This window comes from Rhea americana, unplaced genomic scaffold (genome assembly GCF_003343005.1).
Source record: "Rhea americana isolate MKP2758 unplaced genomic scaffold, rheAme1 scaffold_345, whole genome shotgun sequence".
NCBI classification, from domain to species: Eukaryota; Metazoa; Chordata; class Aves; order Rheiformes; family Rheidae; genus Rhea; species Rhea americana.
Window position 1 is genome coordinate 492,123 of NW_028186474.1, and position 15,025 is coordinate 507,147.

General features: G+C 43.2%; 1 protein-coding gene across 2 annotated transcripts in view; it reads right to left on the reverse strand.

Annotated features, from left to right (window-relative positions):
* The window catches only part of MAPKAPK3 (MAPK activated protein kinase 3), a 46,363-nt gene that overhangs the window by 14,163 nt on the left and 17,175 nt on the right, over window positions 1-15,025 (reverse strand). For both annotated transcript variants that reach the window (XM_085311603.1, XM_085311604.1), the window contains one exon: window positions 519-658. In XM_085311603.1, coding sequence (XP_085167729.1) covers window positions 519-658 — 140 coding nt within the window. The remainder of the gene's footprint in view (window positions 1-518; window positions 659-15,025) is intronic.

Sequence of the window (15,025 nt, forward strand, 5' to 3'; positions counted from 1 at the left end):
TGTCTAAGATTTGGAAAACGAAGAAAAAAGAGAAGGAAACAGACAACCTGAAAAGGATTATTAATTTGTCTCTAAGGAAGAAGACACCGTAACTGTGGTATTACAGATCACAGAGAGAACAGGAAAAGTTTTAGTCAAAATAGTAGTGAAAAGATCCTGTCAGATTGTAGGACTTGCATTTGAAGCCAGAAGCCAACCACAATCAAAGTTCATCATATTTGAGACCCATGTCTCAAGACTGTATTAATTACAGTCAATGCTTTCAGGAGCACAACAGTCATAGGGTACAAGGAAAGTTTATTTTATGGTTAAGGTTCCTCATTGCTCCATCACGCAAGTTGGCTGGAGCAGCAACATATTTCTCTACCTATTGTGTAAAGACAACAAAAAGTTTGCTGTGCAAACAAAACTTGTGCTGCYGAGAGGTCACATATCTAACAGCTAAGCTAAGCTATCCCCCTCCTCCCTCTGCTCCCCCAAAGAGCAAAGCTTGGCGGGGGGCTGGTGCTGGTCCATACCATTCCATGACAATGAGGAGGCATCTCTTCCCATGATGTATGTTCTCATAAACATCCAGGACATGCACAATGTGGGGACACCCTGATGCCCGCCAATGATATTCTACTTCCTGACGGGCTTTAGGGTTGTCATACAGGAGCTGTAAAGAAACAGGAGAGAGCAATGCCATCGGTCAGCATCATTCTGCTTTAATTTGGTACCTAAGTACACCTGCTCTTTGAGCTTAAAGATGGTGACAAGGGCTACGTCTAGCTCTTYGTATCAGCTAAAGGATGCCAACCCATCAAAGACTTTTACGTTCTCCAGACTGCCCGGCTTCCTAGATTGAGGAGTAGAGAAACAGCAACCAGACCCTTGGAGCAGGAAGGACTTTGAGCAGCAGAAAGGAGACATTTTGAGGCTACAACTGACCTACCTCACCTAGCTCTGAAAGAGACTCTTCAGTTTCTCTCTAACTCGTTTGCAGTACTTGCACTGCAACTAAAAATAGCAGAGGTGCTCTGYCAAGGGAACTCTTGCAAGCAAAAATAGAAACCTCATGCAGAACCTGCGCAGGCTCTTGCCAGGCAGAGATGGAGCTCAACACCTCCAACCTGCTGGACGGAGCAGGGGCTTATTCAGCAAGCAGGAAAGGTGATTGTGGCATGACTGCAAATGAGGAAGAGAAGTTCAGAAGGAAGGCTGAGCACTGCTCCTCTGCCTTCACTTTATAGCCTGCAAGGGCCACAAACATCCAGCTGAACATCCTCCAAGTTCAGCGGGATTTAAAATAAAAGACTTTCGCACTGACTCTGAATATCAAGCAAACTTCTGACATCACCAGGKTCACTACCTAGATGCTTGAACTTCTTGCTCTATTACATGTAAGACCAGTTTATATTAAGGCACTAAGCTCTTCAGAACGCAGGTTAGTGATGAACTTTCCTGATCTGGGACTTTGTGGCCAAGAAATATGTCCCTTCCCATTTAAAGAACTGCAATTAGCTTTTGTGCAACACGGGCTCATCACCRAATTGTGCTTTTACTTCTCCTCCCAGTTTCTATCTCATGTATCTAGACATTGCTAAGACTTTGAGACATAGMCTCTCTTTTTACCGCACATGTATATGGTTCCCACAGAATAAGGCTGTAAGCTAAGTTTGATACTTTATACACTATTGTAACTATCATTGTAATGCTGGAGAATCAATAAAACTGATCCTATATACAGCACGAAAAATGCAGCAAAAGAGAAAAAGAAGAAAAGAACAATCASCATTGATCTCTTCCGGAGCCTTAGAAAACGACTGCGACAACTGTGAGGGAACCGTTTTCAACCCGGAAAGCATGAAGCATCGCTGCTGCACTACAAGGCCTTAGCTGGAACCTCATCTCACTCATGTTTGCTATCAGCTCCCAGTCAAAACACTACTGCATGATAACTGCTGAAAACAAGTATTAACACACAACCTGTCATTAGGGAGCTATGAATCAGCCCAGGAAAATGAGATTTCTTTTCCATTTGATTGCCAAGCTTCCTAAGGAACAGCGCATGAGGGCTGGTTGCAGACACCTTTGAATATAGGCAGAGACATGATTTGAAGGTCACAGGAAGTCACCTTTTTTTTTTTTTTTCAATTGATTTCAATATAGACAACCTGTATCACTGGGAAACAAGTTTACGCTCCTTTGCTGCTTCAGCATCCCTTTCAGCAAAGCAGGCACAACGAAACGAAACGTGAGGGCACCATCGGACAGAAGGTAAGAGCCTTCTCGGGCTCCCTCAGCCCAGCTCCGAGGATGCTCCAGCATGACACCAAATTTTCAGCGGTGCAAAGTGCTGAACACGGCAATCCTTGTGGAGTTTAGAGCCCTCACAACCAACCTGCTTCTTCCACACCGCTCGCTCTGGACGCCAAGCGCACCCCTTTTAGATAGCTAACTATCCTCCTCTTCCTTCCTGCTCCAGGCTGGATATGGCCAGATTTCCAACATAAATAACTAACTTCCTAAAAAAASGACATGGTTCCAGTCTGGACAAAAAGCCCATTAGTGAGTGCGAGTGCAGTTGCYTTACTTCCTTCAGCCATGAGTGCACTCAGCTCTTTTCCCTTCACTGCWGCTATGTTCTAGCTCAGCAGGACTGTCTAGCAGCATTTTCCCCTCTGCYCTTCCAAGTTTGGGCAGCTGCCTAGAGGTCTCACTATTCATTAAACTACATGTACAACAATAAAACCCGAACACTCTCAGGACTAATCAGGCCATTTGGAGGAGTCTGACAGGGTTTACAGCTTGGGTATTACTGAATTAGTGCCACTTCTGAGCAGGATATTCAACTTCCACCTTTCCTGTGCAACTACTCAGRCATAACGTTTATCTTGTGTTTGCACAGTGTTCAGAGATGTTATTTGTGATATCTGCACTGAGCGCTTACAAAAATTATTCACAGGATTGAACTCTCACTCGCAGCATTAACAAGGCATTTTGATGCACAAGGATGCTGCAGTGTCTTCTTTCTCCTTCCTTGCCAGCAAGTTTCATATACTCCCTAGTGCTAAACTTGACTATACTCATGTCAAGATGACACCTGCAGAGGCAGAGAAAAGGAAATGCAAAAATAAAGATCAGACGCAGAGAAGTGATATAAACCAAGCAACATCTGATATATCAATCAGTTCTTAMCTTTTGAGTTTCTCCCACTGAGCCTTAAAAAGACATTAAATCTTYGGTTTAAGCCTAAAATTGGAAGCTGTAACTAACTTTTAAGAGGTGTTAGAGATGCAGACATTTGTGCAATGAAATCCAAGTGGGGTTAAAGGCACCAATTTCTACAAAATTTAGGCTGTGATTTAGAAAYATGGGACTGAAATTCTACCCACTATGGTTAAGTATAACAAACTTCTAAGAACATAAAATTGTCCTACTGCCACTTCCYTGAGCCTGGAGAGAAACTACACCGGACTCCTATTACAAGATCGCATGGACCCGATGCACAGCAGCCTTAGCAGGACAGGGAGGGGAGGTGCACGTGCACCACGGGGCGACCCTGGGGCAGGAGGTGCGCAGCAGAAAGCGGTATTTTGGCTGAAGCTCTGCAGTCCTGAACCACTGCCTAAGAGAAGCAGATGAAGCAAGCACTAACAGTTATTCACAGCAAGATCACCAGAAGCAAAGGCTGATGGAAGGCAAGAAAATGAGAGCTCTAAGCTCTACTGATTCACATGACTTGACTTTTCTTMGTGTCTGAAAAAGCTGCAGAGGAAAAGAGTGTCTTCAGCCACCACATGGGGTGGGTTCAGCCAGTCCTGAGGAACACTGGGGCCTGTCCTGAGGAACCCCAGCATGTCCTACTGCTCCTGCACCCCTGGAGGTAGAAGGGAGCCTTAACTTTTTAAATTCTGGGATAAGAGCCTGCCTCAAGTTAGCGAGGGTCTACAAAAAAAACTATAGCTCTGTGAAGGTTCTTCTCTTGCAGAATTTCTGATGGAAAAAAAAAAAAGACTAAAAAGTTACCCAATCTCTTTTAATTGCTTTTCCATTGATTTAGCATTGTGTAAGGCAGGAAGAACAGCAGGAACACTCATACCTTAGCGGTCTGATCTATACAGGAAATAACCTCCTAAGAACTCCAGGGAGCAGCAAGTGATTTTTTGAATGTCTCTGAAACTGTAACAACAGCAAGAGAAGATATCCACAGACGCAGGTACAGAACAAGCAGAAGAGAGGATGCACCGACTTCTTTGTGACCTGCTCGCTCCTACACACCAGTAGATTCCASGGAGGACATTTTACTATTGCACTGGTATCTGTTCACTACACAGGTGATTAAGGCCTCTGTCCTCACCTCTGTTTTTTTTTTTTTTTGAATTTGTTTTTAAACTTCCCTAATCTCCCATAATTCCAATGAGTCATGGTCCTTGCATTAGACCTGTCACAGGCWCCGCTGTCACCCACTGCATGTGCCATGCAAGAGCAGCATGTGACCTTGCAAGCACCTTTTACTCGTCAGGTGCCTCTTCAATAGAGGATCAGTTTTATAACCTCTACATTGTTCATTTTGTTCACAGGAAAGCTCTATTATTAATAGAAAAAGGATCAGAAAAAACTTTGTCCTACTGGTCCTCAGTATGGAATATGGATATATCTATATATTTAAAAATAGCTTTATTTATTTTTCTAGCAGGGTAAAAAAAAGTCTCCGCCCAGGCAGAGATGGGTAAACATCTAACTTCTTTCGCTTTCTTTCCTCTTTGTCTGCAACTGTTATAAAAAAAAAACGCTGAATCCTACAAATAAGCCTTGAAATCCAATTCAAGCTCAYGCACACAAACACCATTTGCTGCAGTTCTTTCAGCCATTCCTTATTCAAGAGGGTTGATGGCAAAAGGAAGTCCGTATAATGTTCCTTTCTGTCATCTCCTCCCTCCCCTGCACTAAAAAAAGAAAATAAAGAAAGTTATCACAGTGGCTTTGGGCATTTTATCTTTTATTACATCCTGATTATTTCCACTRTCTCTATCAACCCACACCGGGCTGCCCTAATGCATGATGAATGTGAACGAGCCAGTGAGACCGCTCACACAACCAGAAGAGCAAAACGAAGCAGATTCAGCCTGCGAGGACCTCAAACAGGGTAACTACACGCAGGTTTCGGTGCAGGCCAGCTTCAAACAGGGCTAAGCCACCGGCCACGCAGGCTCGCTCGTGCAGAAACCCTTGCAGAAGTCGTTCCAAAGATCGTGAAAACCAGCAACTGAACAGTGCAGAAGAGACGCGAGCGTATTCCTAGGCACAGAAATAGTGCCGCCTTCCCGCAGGCCCCCTCCCCRAAGAGGACGCTCACCTACCAGCGAGATTTGGTTCTGCCCAAATGACTTACACCTCCAGCAGGGTGGCTGGGCAAGAACAAGGGAGCAAAAGACGGAAAAGAAAGAAAATATCTGAGTTGCTTTTCTCCTGAAAACAGAAGACTTTATAAGGAAATGTACTTTAACAAGCACCGAACTGTCTCCTAAAAGGTGAGGAAAGCAGAGAAAGTACATTATTTCCTCATATACTTCAAAGTAGCTGTTCTTACCCTCTCTGAAAATTAAAATGCCACMCATCTCAATACGTTTCCACAGGACYCATATTCCAAATAYCCTTTCTCCAYCCGTAAGGAATAAATCCTTCCTTTGTGCTACAATTCAAAGGGAAGRGAGATTGTCAAGATTTTCTTCTTCACGCATCAGCACTGCCAGTCACTCAAGCTGCAGCAAGAAGCATGCCACTGCCTGCAATGGCAGCCCAGCCAGCAGGGAAGCCCACACATGCAGATCTCAAAAAGCACTGGATTTTTTCTTTTTAATAAAAAAATAAGAAACTATTTCTGCTAGTATTATTTAGTGCTTAAGCATCTGCCTACGGACAAGGGGCAAAACCACGGCAGACATGGGCAGTGGGGCATCATTGAAGCCCTCWCTTCTCTGTTTTTATCTCAAACCCAGCTTAGGTTATTAGAAATTAAATCCACTTGGAAACTTCACGGAAACAAACTGCCATCCTGGTTCCTGCAGAGCTGCGCAAGCAGCTACCRCAGTTGGCCCTAACTGGTATCTTCATCAGCGGTCAGGTAGAGCACCAGTCCTGGAGGTGATGTTCTCCGCGTTACTCACAGAGCACAGTCAGTAGCACCATGTGCATCRCTCCTGCCTGTGGTATCCTAATCTTCTCATTCAACCAACCAAGTATCAGGGGTTACTTTCCACACYGAGGGACCCTCTCTGTTCTCCTCTTCTCCCCAGTCTTTCAATCTCTACTCAGCCCATCCTATAAAACAGCAAAAGTGAGAAAGGAGAGGACTCGAAGAGGGCTGCTTGCATGTGGTGTCGGCATTACATCCAAAAYCTGATATCCTGCAGAACACAAGGCTTCGAATATTTCTTAAATGCACATTTTAAGGGAAAAACGGAAGAAATGAATAAATTGCACATGGATTAAAAAGAACAGGTTAACAAGAGAGACGTGATAGTCTGCTCACTGGACATGCAGCAAATACACTGAAGAACYGAGCTCTCCAAGTGCTCCTGGTTCCCCGTCCCCAGAGAGCGCACACCAYGCAAACACTACCTTGCTCCAAGTGTCCCTCTTGCAGCAGGCCAACCAGGTCTCTCAAAGAACCAACCTTGCTGCAGTTCTGAATTTTATTTATTGCAATGGCGCTCAAAGAGGCACTCCATAATACGACTCTACAAATTGAGGTAAATGAGACATACCMCTGTTAATTCTCTAATTACACATGCATCTAGCCATTCACTCTGCAAAGGTCAACTGTCTTTGTTCATAAATGTTAATGGAGATGTGAAAAATACAACTGAAACGGCAAAACAGTGGGACAGTACGTGTTTCAAAGCATTCTTTTTGCACATACGAGATTAGCAGAAAAGGAGCACATAAAAGAAATGCCTATTTTTTTGCACTGAAAATACTGTTTCATTATGAAAATCAGTGAAAAATGCACATGAAGAAAAGTCCTGATAAATACTTTGATAATATTAAATGAATCTATTTGAACTGCAGTGTCAACAGTACAACTGTACCTTCAATACTGTGCTGCATATATTGATTTAAACAAAAATTATTCTATGCATTTTTCTACAACTATCAGATTAGTTTGCATTTTAACACTGTACTTGCTCTGCAATGTGGCTAGAAAAATAAATCTTATCGGCATTTTAAAACACCAGTTATATTCAGCTGTGACAGGCTATAAACCAGCTTCTAGATTATTTAAATRCAGAGAATATACAGAGGATTCAAATATAGAATCAACCAGGCAGCTTCTATATTATCCTAAATACTGTATTTAAGAAAATCACTATAGGCTATTAAGATGCTGCTATCAAACAAGAACACCCTGAAAAGCTTCTTAATACAGGAAGGCCAAGGGATCAGCTCCTTTCTCAGCCTTCTCCTGATGACAACTTCTTCTTGTGGGAAACCACACGGTTTTTGCTCATGCTGTCATGTTGGAGGCCTGAGCTTTGGTGCTGGGGGAACTCCATCCAGCTTTGCTCCGTGACTCTCTATCCACCAAACTCAGCAGCAGCTTCCTAGGCCTGACTTCAGCGTCCACAGGCACACAGCAGAGCGCACCCGACGGCGTACCACCTCAAGCTCTGCTTGTTGAGCCCGACAAATCGTCATTCTTCTGCCTACTGCCTACTCGGGTTATCAGCACATTGCCAAATTTTCCAAAGCTTTCTACTCCATAAACACCTAGTATTTGGGGACTGTGATTAATAAAAGATCCTACCACCTAGTGTAGTTCTTACCACCACTTTTACTCTTCCTAAATTAAGGAAGTTAGGAAAAAGGAAGTTTAAAATCCTACCTTAAAATTATGACACTTTTCACTTTATAGTGCCACTCTAGTGCGTGAAAGAAGTTTGTCCCGGGAGAGGAAAACAAACAAACAAACAAAAAAAAAAACCCTAATGAAAAAACTTCACTTGTGCCAGCTATCACTTCATAAATTCTGATAACAAGGATTCGGGTGACTTGGCCTCAGCTATTCACATAGCTCAACCCTTGGCTGGTCAAGAGTAGTCACTGGCAGTAGTAAGAGTCTGCTTTGCATGAAACTTTTACTGTTTAAGCAAGCTCCAGCTGTACAAAATGCATTTCCTCAGGAGGGCAAGTGATCATGAATCCAAACTTTCCTTCTAGTTTGATTTTAGCTCCTCATAGAACTAAATCAAATTCAAGACTGTAATYTTGATCTTCCAGGTGCCTAATACCTTGATTGAAAACACATAAAAGATCACTGCTTCCTTTTAAAGTGAAAGTTGTGTTTCCGTGACTTCGCTYTTCTCCTGAGTGGTGACTTCTGCTGCATCTGATGAATCCAGACCTCCAAAAACACACTGGTAGTTTTCATGATCGTGAAATGGGGTGGAACATGGGTTTGCCAGGATGTCACTCCCCCGACACGCTTCCCAGTACTCACTGCTATACTAAGTTCGATCTTAGCCACCTCTAAACACATCCAAACCAATAATGTGACGTTGTAATTACATATGCAATTTTACACTTAAAAAAAGGTATCTAATTACTTTGATTGTAATAGCCATTGCACTGCACACATTTTTCCTCAGGTAAAGGCATAAAGAACAAAATCAAAGATGTTATTCATAGGGCTTAAAGCTCACAACGAACATTTCAGTGCTAAGGGGCAGGAAGAGCCTTGGGAAGAGCCTGCGGCATGGACGAGCAGGACCTCAGCACCAGGATTAGCCGCCGCAGCACACSTTTGATGGAGCACGATGAAGGAGCAGTTGCAAGCCAAAAAGAAAAGCATTGAGAAGCTCTGGGTCTAATGTCTCCTCTCTTATTCTTTCTTCTAATTGATGGAACCAGAATTAACATAGAAGCGATATAAAAATACTGAACAAGTGGAGGTGGAAGGAAAAGTTAGCAACATGTCTGATCTCATTAACTAAGGATAACAGTAACTCCAAAAAGAAGCCGTGCTGCCCCYGGCATCGCTTGCTTTCTTGCACGTGTGACTACAGTCACAAASATTAAATCACTCACAAGCTCCAAGGAAGGATCTGACATGCTTCCCCGACACACAGAGGCTCTTCAGGGTGCATTTGGATTCATGCTGTGGGCACGTTCCTTGCATCTGTCTGTTCGCTCTGCTCCGTACACCCCAGTCCCTTCTGACCGTTAATATCTTAACGCTCTTTTCCCCTCCACTGTAGCAATAGTCTCCTCTGTGGCCTCCACTACTTGGCAGCAGAACTGYGAATGAAGATACCACCCTCTCAGACCACTGCCTGCACACACAGACTCCTTTTTGCCTGACTTCCCCTCTCCTTCCACATGAATTTAAGATTGTCATCCATGCATGGAAGGCTTGGCAATGCTCCTTCCCAGGTCAGGTCTTTCCCACATACTGCTGCTTGCCCTCTTCAAATGCTGCTGCATTGCCTTTCTCTGCATCCCCACTGCTTTCTGTGTCTCCCCTACCAGGCCAGGCAGTCTGTCTTCTTTTGCACCATCTTTCTTGAGTATTCCTTAATCATCCAAACACAAAAGCCCAGAAATAAAAAAAAAATTCAAAAGAACTTCTTTCTCCCATTTCACAGTTTTTACCTAATTCTTTTCTCCTTCCATTAAGGTAAGACGTGCTGACCCCAGACATCAGTGACCCAGGCAGCAAGCATATCTAAAGTCCCCCACGGAAGAGATACCAAGATTTCGTGCAGTTCTCTGGAATCTAACCGGAACGACTTCATTCAGATCAGTGCTGGAACACTTGCTCCTGAACAGTGTCATGTGTGTGAACTTGCCTTCAAAAACAAAACAAGTCCCTAAAACCTCGAGCAAGGACATCTGCGAGATTACTGCTTCAAACCTCTGCTCTACTTGTTGTGCAAGCTAGGCTGTCAGTATTTTCAAGCAAAGATCTATATCTACTTCTAAGTCACTTAATAGTTCAATGGTTTAACGTATATCAGGTGAGAAGATCACTGAACTGTTTATTTTGTACAGCGGAGAGATGATGGAGAGTGGTGCGACTGTGACAGGAACGCTACCTGGTGGCATTCAGCAGAGACTGGAATTGCAGAGGAAAGTCATTCAGAGGAAGAGAGTAAACCTCCTTCCAAAGACTCCTTGTGCTCATTTTGTCTAAATATATATTCTAAAGACAAGTGAACTAATACATAGCAAAGGAAGGAAACAAACTGTAGGAGAGAGGGATTCAACAGATGGAGTCAACATAAGCCAGAGAGAGTGCAGTAAAAGTTATTTATGCTGCAACTCATTGATTCATTTTGTTTAGTGCACTGACTTAGCCATCCAAGGTTACAGATCTGCTTTGCCAGAACAGCATCCAAATCTAGCAAACTAAACCACTGTATTTTCTCCTGAGCCTCATCACACATTCCTGGAGCGGCTAACGCCTTACAGGGCTCACTACTTGACAAAGTGCTCTTTAATATCCCGGACTCTGGAACACACACACACTTCCTAGGAGGCAACTACGCGCTGCCAGTTCATACACAGCTTAACAGTCCTTCCCAGTTTACTTCAGAAACCTTCAAGGAACACCATGCACACTGCCTTTGAGGAAGATCCCCATACCGCATAAATGCCCCATCCTCCTAGTCTAAAAGCTTTCTGAGCCACAGCTCATTCACAAGATTCTCCTTCTTCATCCAGACCCATTCAGCTGTTGTCCCAGCTCATCCAAGCCATCACCTTCTCCCAGGACAACTGAAGGTCCATAAAATGCTCCCTAGAAAGTACCTCTTCCAGAGAAGTGGATTCCTTTGCAGAGTTGAGTTCCCCCTTCCCAGGTCTCAGCTGGCCAAGGGCTCCCACAATGCCTGGGTAAGCACCAAACCCTTGGAGGCTCCCTCCAAGTTAGCTCTCAGATAGGGCCAGCAGGGAACATCTTCGGATTTTGCTGCTCACTATATTCCAGTTTTTAGCCACCTAGCGACCTYTGAGCATTTACTCAAGATCAAGATACGTGGTGGACTGAGAGAAGGGAGCAGAGGCTTCCTTCCTTGAAATCCATGATCCAGTGGTTCAGATGTTAGAACATAACTGGTTCACATCCCCTGCAACCAGATGATAGAAAAGCAGTCAGACACCACTACAAAGGTAGAACAGAGCAGTTCAAATGGATTTTTTTGCCAGAATCAAGAGTGCTTCCTTCACATTCCTAAATAGACTTCCTTTCCACTTCTGTGTTGTGTTGGCAGCTTCATGACTATGCATGCAAAAGGAAGAGGAGGAGGATCCCAAGAACATTTGAAAAAAATCTAAGGTTTTGACRCCTCAACTTAAATTGCATCATGCTTTGGACTGCAGTCAGAAAAATGGGATGTATCAGAAGCACTGCTGAGCAGAAATCATTCCAGGCATTTCAAGCCTTTCAGTCCTTCCAAGCTGAGCTAGGAAACATATATCCATTTCCTACTCTTAGGACACAGTCCCTCCCCTCYTCTCCCTGCAGCAGTATCTGTTTGTGGTGCACTGCAATGCTGGCTTATTTCCACAAGTCAGTGTGCCTGAAAGAGAGAAGTCTTAGCTTGAGGCAAGGGGGAGGAGGAAAGGAGAAAACAAACCCAGAAGATCTTTCTGGCCAAAAGTCACCTGCCCTAYTCTAATTAGCAGTGGAAACGCAGCAGCATTGTGAACATGCTAATGACTTTTGAAGTGACAATTTCACAGAAGTGATGTGCCATCTAGTATCATTCTCCTGGACATGACGCATCAGGGAACCAGGAAAACATACCCGCACTAAAGCCATGTTAACAGAGAAACAGATTGCCTGAGCGGTGCAGCTGCTAGTCTCTCAGCAGATCTGATTCAACACTTCACAGCAGGCAGTGGCAAGGGGAGAAGGCAGTCAGCCATGATGCTCTTCCCATCGGACAGAGAGAYGCATCACCCAGCAGAAAGCAGAAAGGCAAGGAACTTGGAGATCTTGGCCATCTTACAGCACTCCCTAAGACCTAATGCAGGATCTTGTCCAAGACCTGTCGGGTAGTGGCAGTTTCAATTTTCATGTGTTAATCATATATGGAAGTTCAACTCAACAGTCAACTTCCATGTGTAAATACTTGTGTGTTTATTCACATATTGCTACACAGTACTTTTTCAAACAGCTGCCACTTTGAAAACTGTTAGAAAGTATCTCCTGGTTTACCCTCAACACTTGATACTCACGCCTCATAAGATGAAAGGGTGACAACTTTTTCAAGTTTGCAGGCACATTTGTGACACTCYCCCACCCCTAGCTGCTAATGGAAATTATAAGGGCTGCTTATAGCCACCAGTAGACCAGCTCCAAAGAGCAYGCCAGCATCCCTACCACCACCACCTTCTTAGCTCCCATCGCTCTGTTTTGAGGGAGGAGAAGCCCTGCAGATCTGGTAAGAAAACAAGACAGTGGTATGTGCATCTGTGATACAGATGGGTCATACCACTATGTGATACCAGCTCAACTAGGGCAAACGCAATCACTGTAAAACACTTCTTAATACCAAATGATGATAGCAACTATTCCAGAGTGTAGTGCCATTTTTCAAACCTTAATGCATTAAATCTTAAAGCTCCCAGGGCCTAARAAGCTGTGATATTCTGAAGGGGGCTTGGGGGAAAGGGCATGCAGGGTTGCTGCCAGAATTCACAACTGCCCATCAGTAGCTGCATCTCCAGCTGCAAAATTAAAACTATTTCAGTCCAAGCTAAAAGTCTCCACATGAAGATATACAGCAGCTTGGTAAAAAAAAACCTTCTTAGGTTCTGGATAGAATTACTGTTCAAAACCAGCAAGAGATCACACATTTGTGTATCAGATAACAGGCAAGTGATTTCCCTATGAAGTCTGGATGCGAAAATCCACTTTCAAAACCTTGTTCCGCCAGAATTAGGCCAGACGTCTTCCACTTCACTATCTGACCCCTCACATCGCCTAAAGAGAGAGCCCTTGGCTAGTCTACAACATGCTGTGCTCCTTTCMATTTCATTACTGAGACAAAAATAAATTAAAAAAAAACACACAAAAAAACCRAACGCCACCACCACCACCCCAGCAAAACCAGGACGGCACTCCATTTCTCAGATTCCAGCGCAGCGYGAGAACCGCTACCTGAGATGGGTATGGCTAYTCCCTTGTTTTTCATGAGCAACTTGAAATGATCCTGGGTCTTTCTAAATGTGGAGAGAGAAGACTTTTGTAACTGATATTTTTAAGAAAGACTAGAAATAGCCTTGGCTTTAGAAACATAACCAAAGTTTAGGCTCTTACTCAAATGACTAAGTGCATATTTTTCACAACCTCAATGCCGGCCACATCATGACAGCATTAGGAAGGAAAAAAGAGAAAAAAAAAGAGAAAAAAAAAAGTTAGTTTCCTAATTAATAGGTTCAGTACAGCTAAACAGAGAAGAGGGCTCACCCACAAGTTACAAGCACGCAGGTTCAGATTGCAATTAGGCCATCAGTTAGGAAAACTAAACCAACMAAAACAAGCATAGAAACAAAATAAGCTGGACACCTAGCCACAACCTCTCGTCCTACCTCCTTGCCCACCCAAAAAAGGGCTAACTGCAACTTCTACAGTGGGTACAGGCTGTACCTCTTAGAAAGCTTGTCAGTGCTACCTGCATTGAGCTCTGTTCCTCCCAACAGCCTTGCAGATCTTGGCCACCAGCTCTCCGCTGTTTTGTWGTACATGCAACAGCTTAGTTCTTTAGCAGATTCCCAGCCGGTTGTCTTCGATACTCTGCTCAAAAACGTAACGCTGCAGACTAGATTCCCCCCTTGAGAGGAATCCTTCTAAATCTTTTATTTCTCTCTAGATATTTTTATAAAGTTTGTTTTGTCTTTTTTTCCTCCTTGGCCAAGCTCACACAAGACATGCATGCCTAGAGATGCCACACAGAAATGCAGGTAAGAGACATTCTGAAACAGAAGATGCAGAAATAGGAAGAATCAAAAGCAGCAAAAGGCTGGTAGAAATTGAAAGGAGAAAGACRTTTAAATCCCAAGATCTGGTACTTCAAATGTGAATTAAAGTTCCATTCTGTACAGGTACCATAATATTTACAGATCACAGATTTATAGATTATAAATACTCCACAGGATGTAGTAGATTCTTGAAGTACTCCTTGGTCCAGATTTCTAGGCCACATTTGACAGCATCTTCTCTTCTCACTAGGCAAACTTCCTGGAGCATATTTGTCTGCTGCTGCTTGTTCCAAAATTCAGGACACTCAGCTGACAGCTGTAGTCTTCTCCCTACTTTTTGCAGTTCTCCATGCTACTGTTAACCTATAAATACTGCTGCCATGGATTTCCTACTAGCTTATTATCAAAAGTCTATTGCATCCAATTCATGTTTATTATTCACTGCACCTTTAGCTCAGACCTCTTGTAAATTATTACTATTTGCCTAAAGTTAGCATGGAAGCTCACTACTATAGCCCTACCAATTTAAGCCACAGATGAGTTGAAGTGTAGTCTGCTACTAAGTATTCTCAAGAGGAAAGAAAACCAAAAACCAAACCCCCCAAACCCACAACAAAACAAAAAAAAAAAACCCTCACCCCTGATATTTTGAGTGCTGCTTGATCAAAATCAGTGCATACTTTTACTTTTAGAAGGTTATTCCTCTACTCCCTGTAAGTGAAACAGGGACAATACAGAGTTCTAATTTTAAAGTAATTTTATCAAAATTACTGTGATCCTGRTATTATAACAAAAGCACCAATAAAAGCAGGAGAAAATGAAAAAATCTGTTTTCAGAGGTCTTGAATAATCTGAAGTAAAGAAGCCTCGGCCATATGCTGAACAACAAAGCTGAAATCAGCTACTGAAACCAATCATTTAATAATCTAATCATTCTGTCTGTACACTGAAAAAAGCTGAAGTCTGACAGAAAATACAGCGTGCAAGATGGCCAGAGTATATACGGAACATGGATCCTCACATTTACTATATCCAAATGCTCAGTTTCACAACC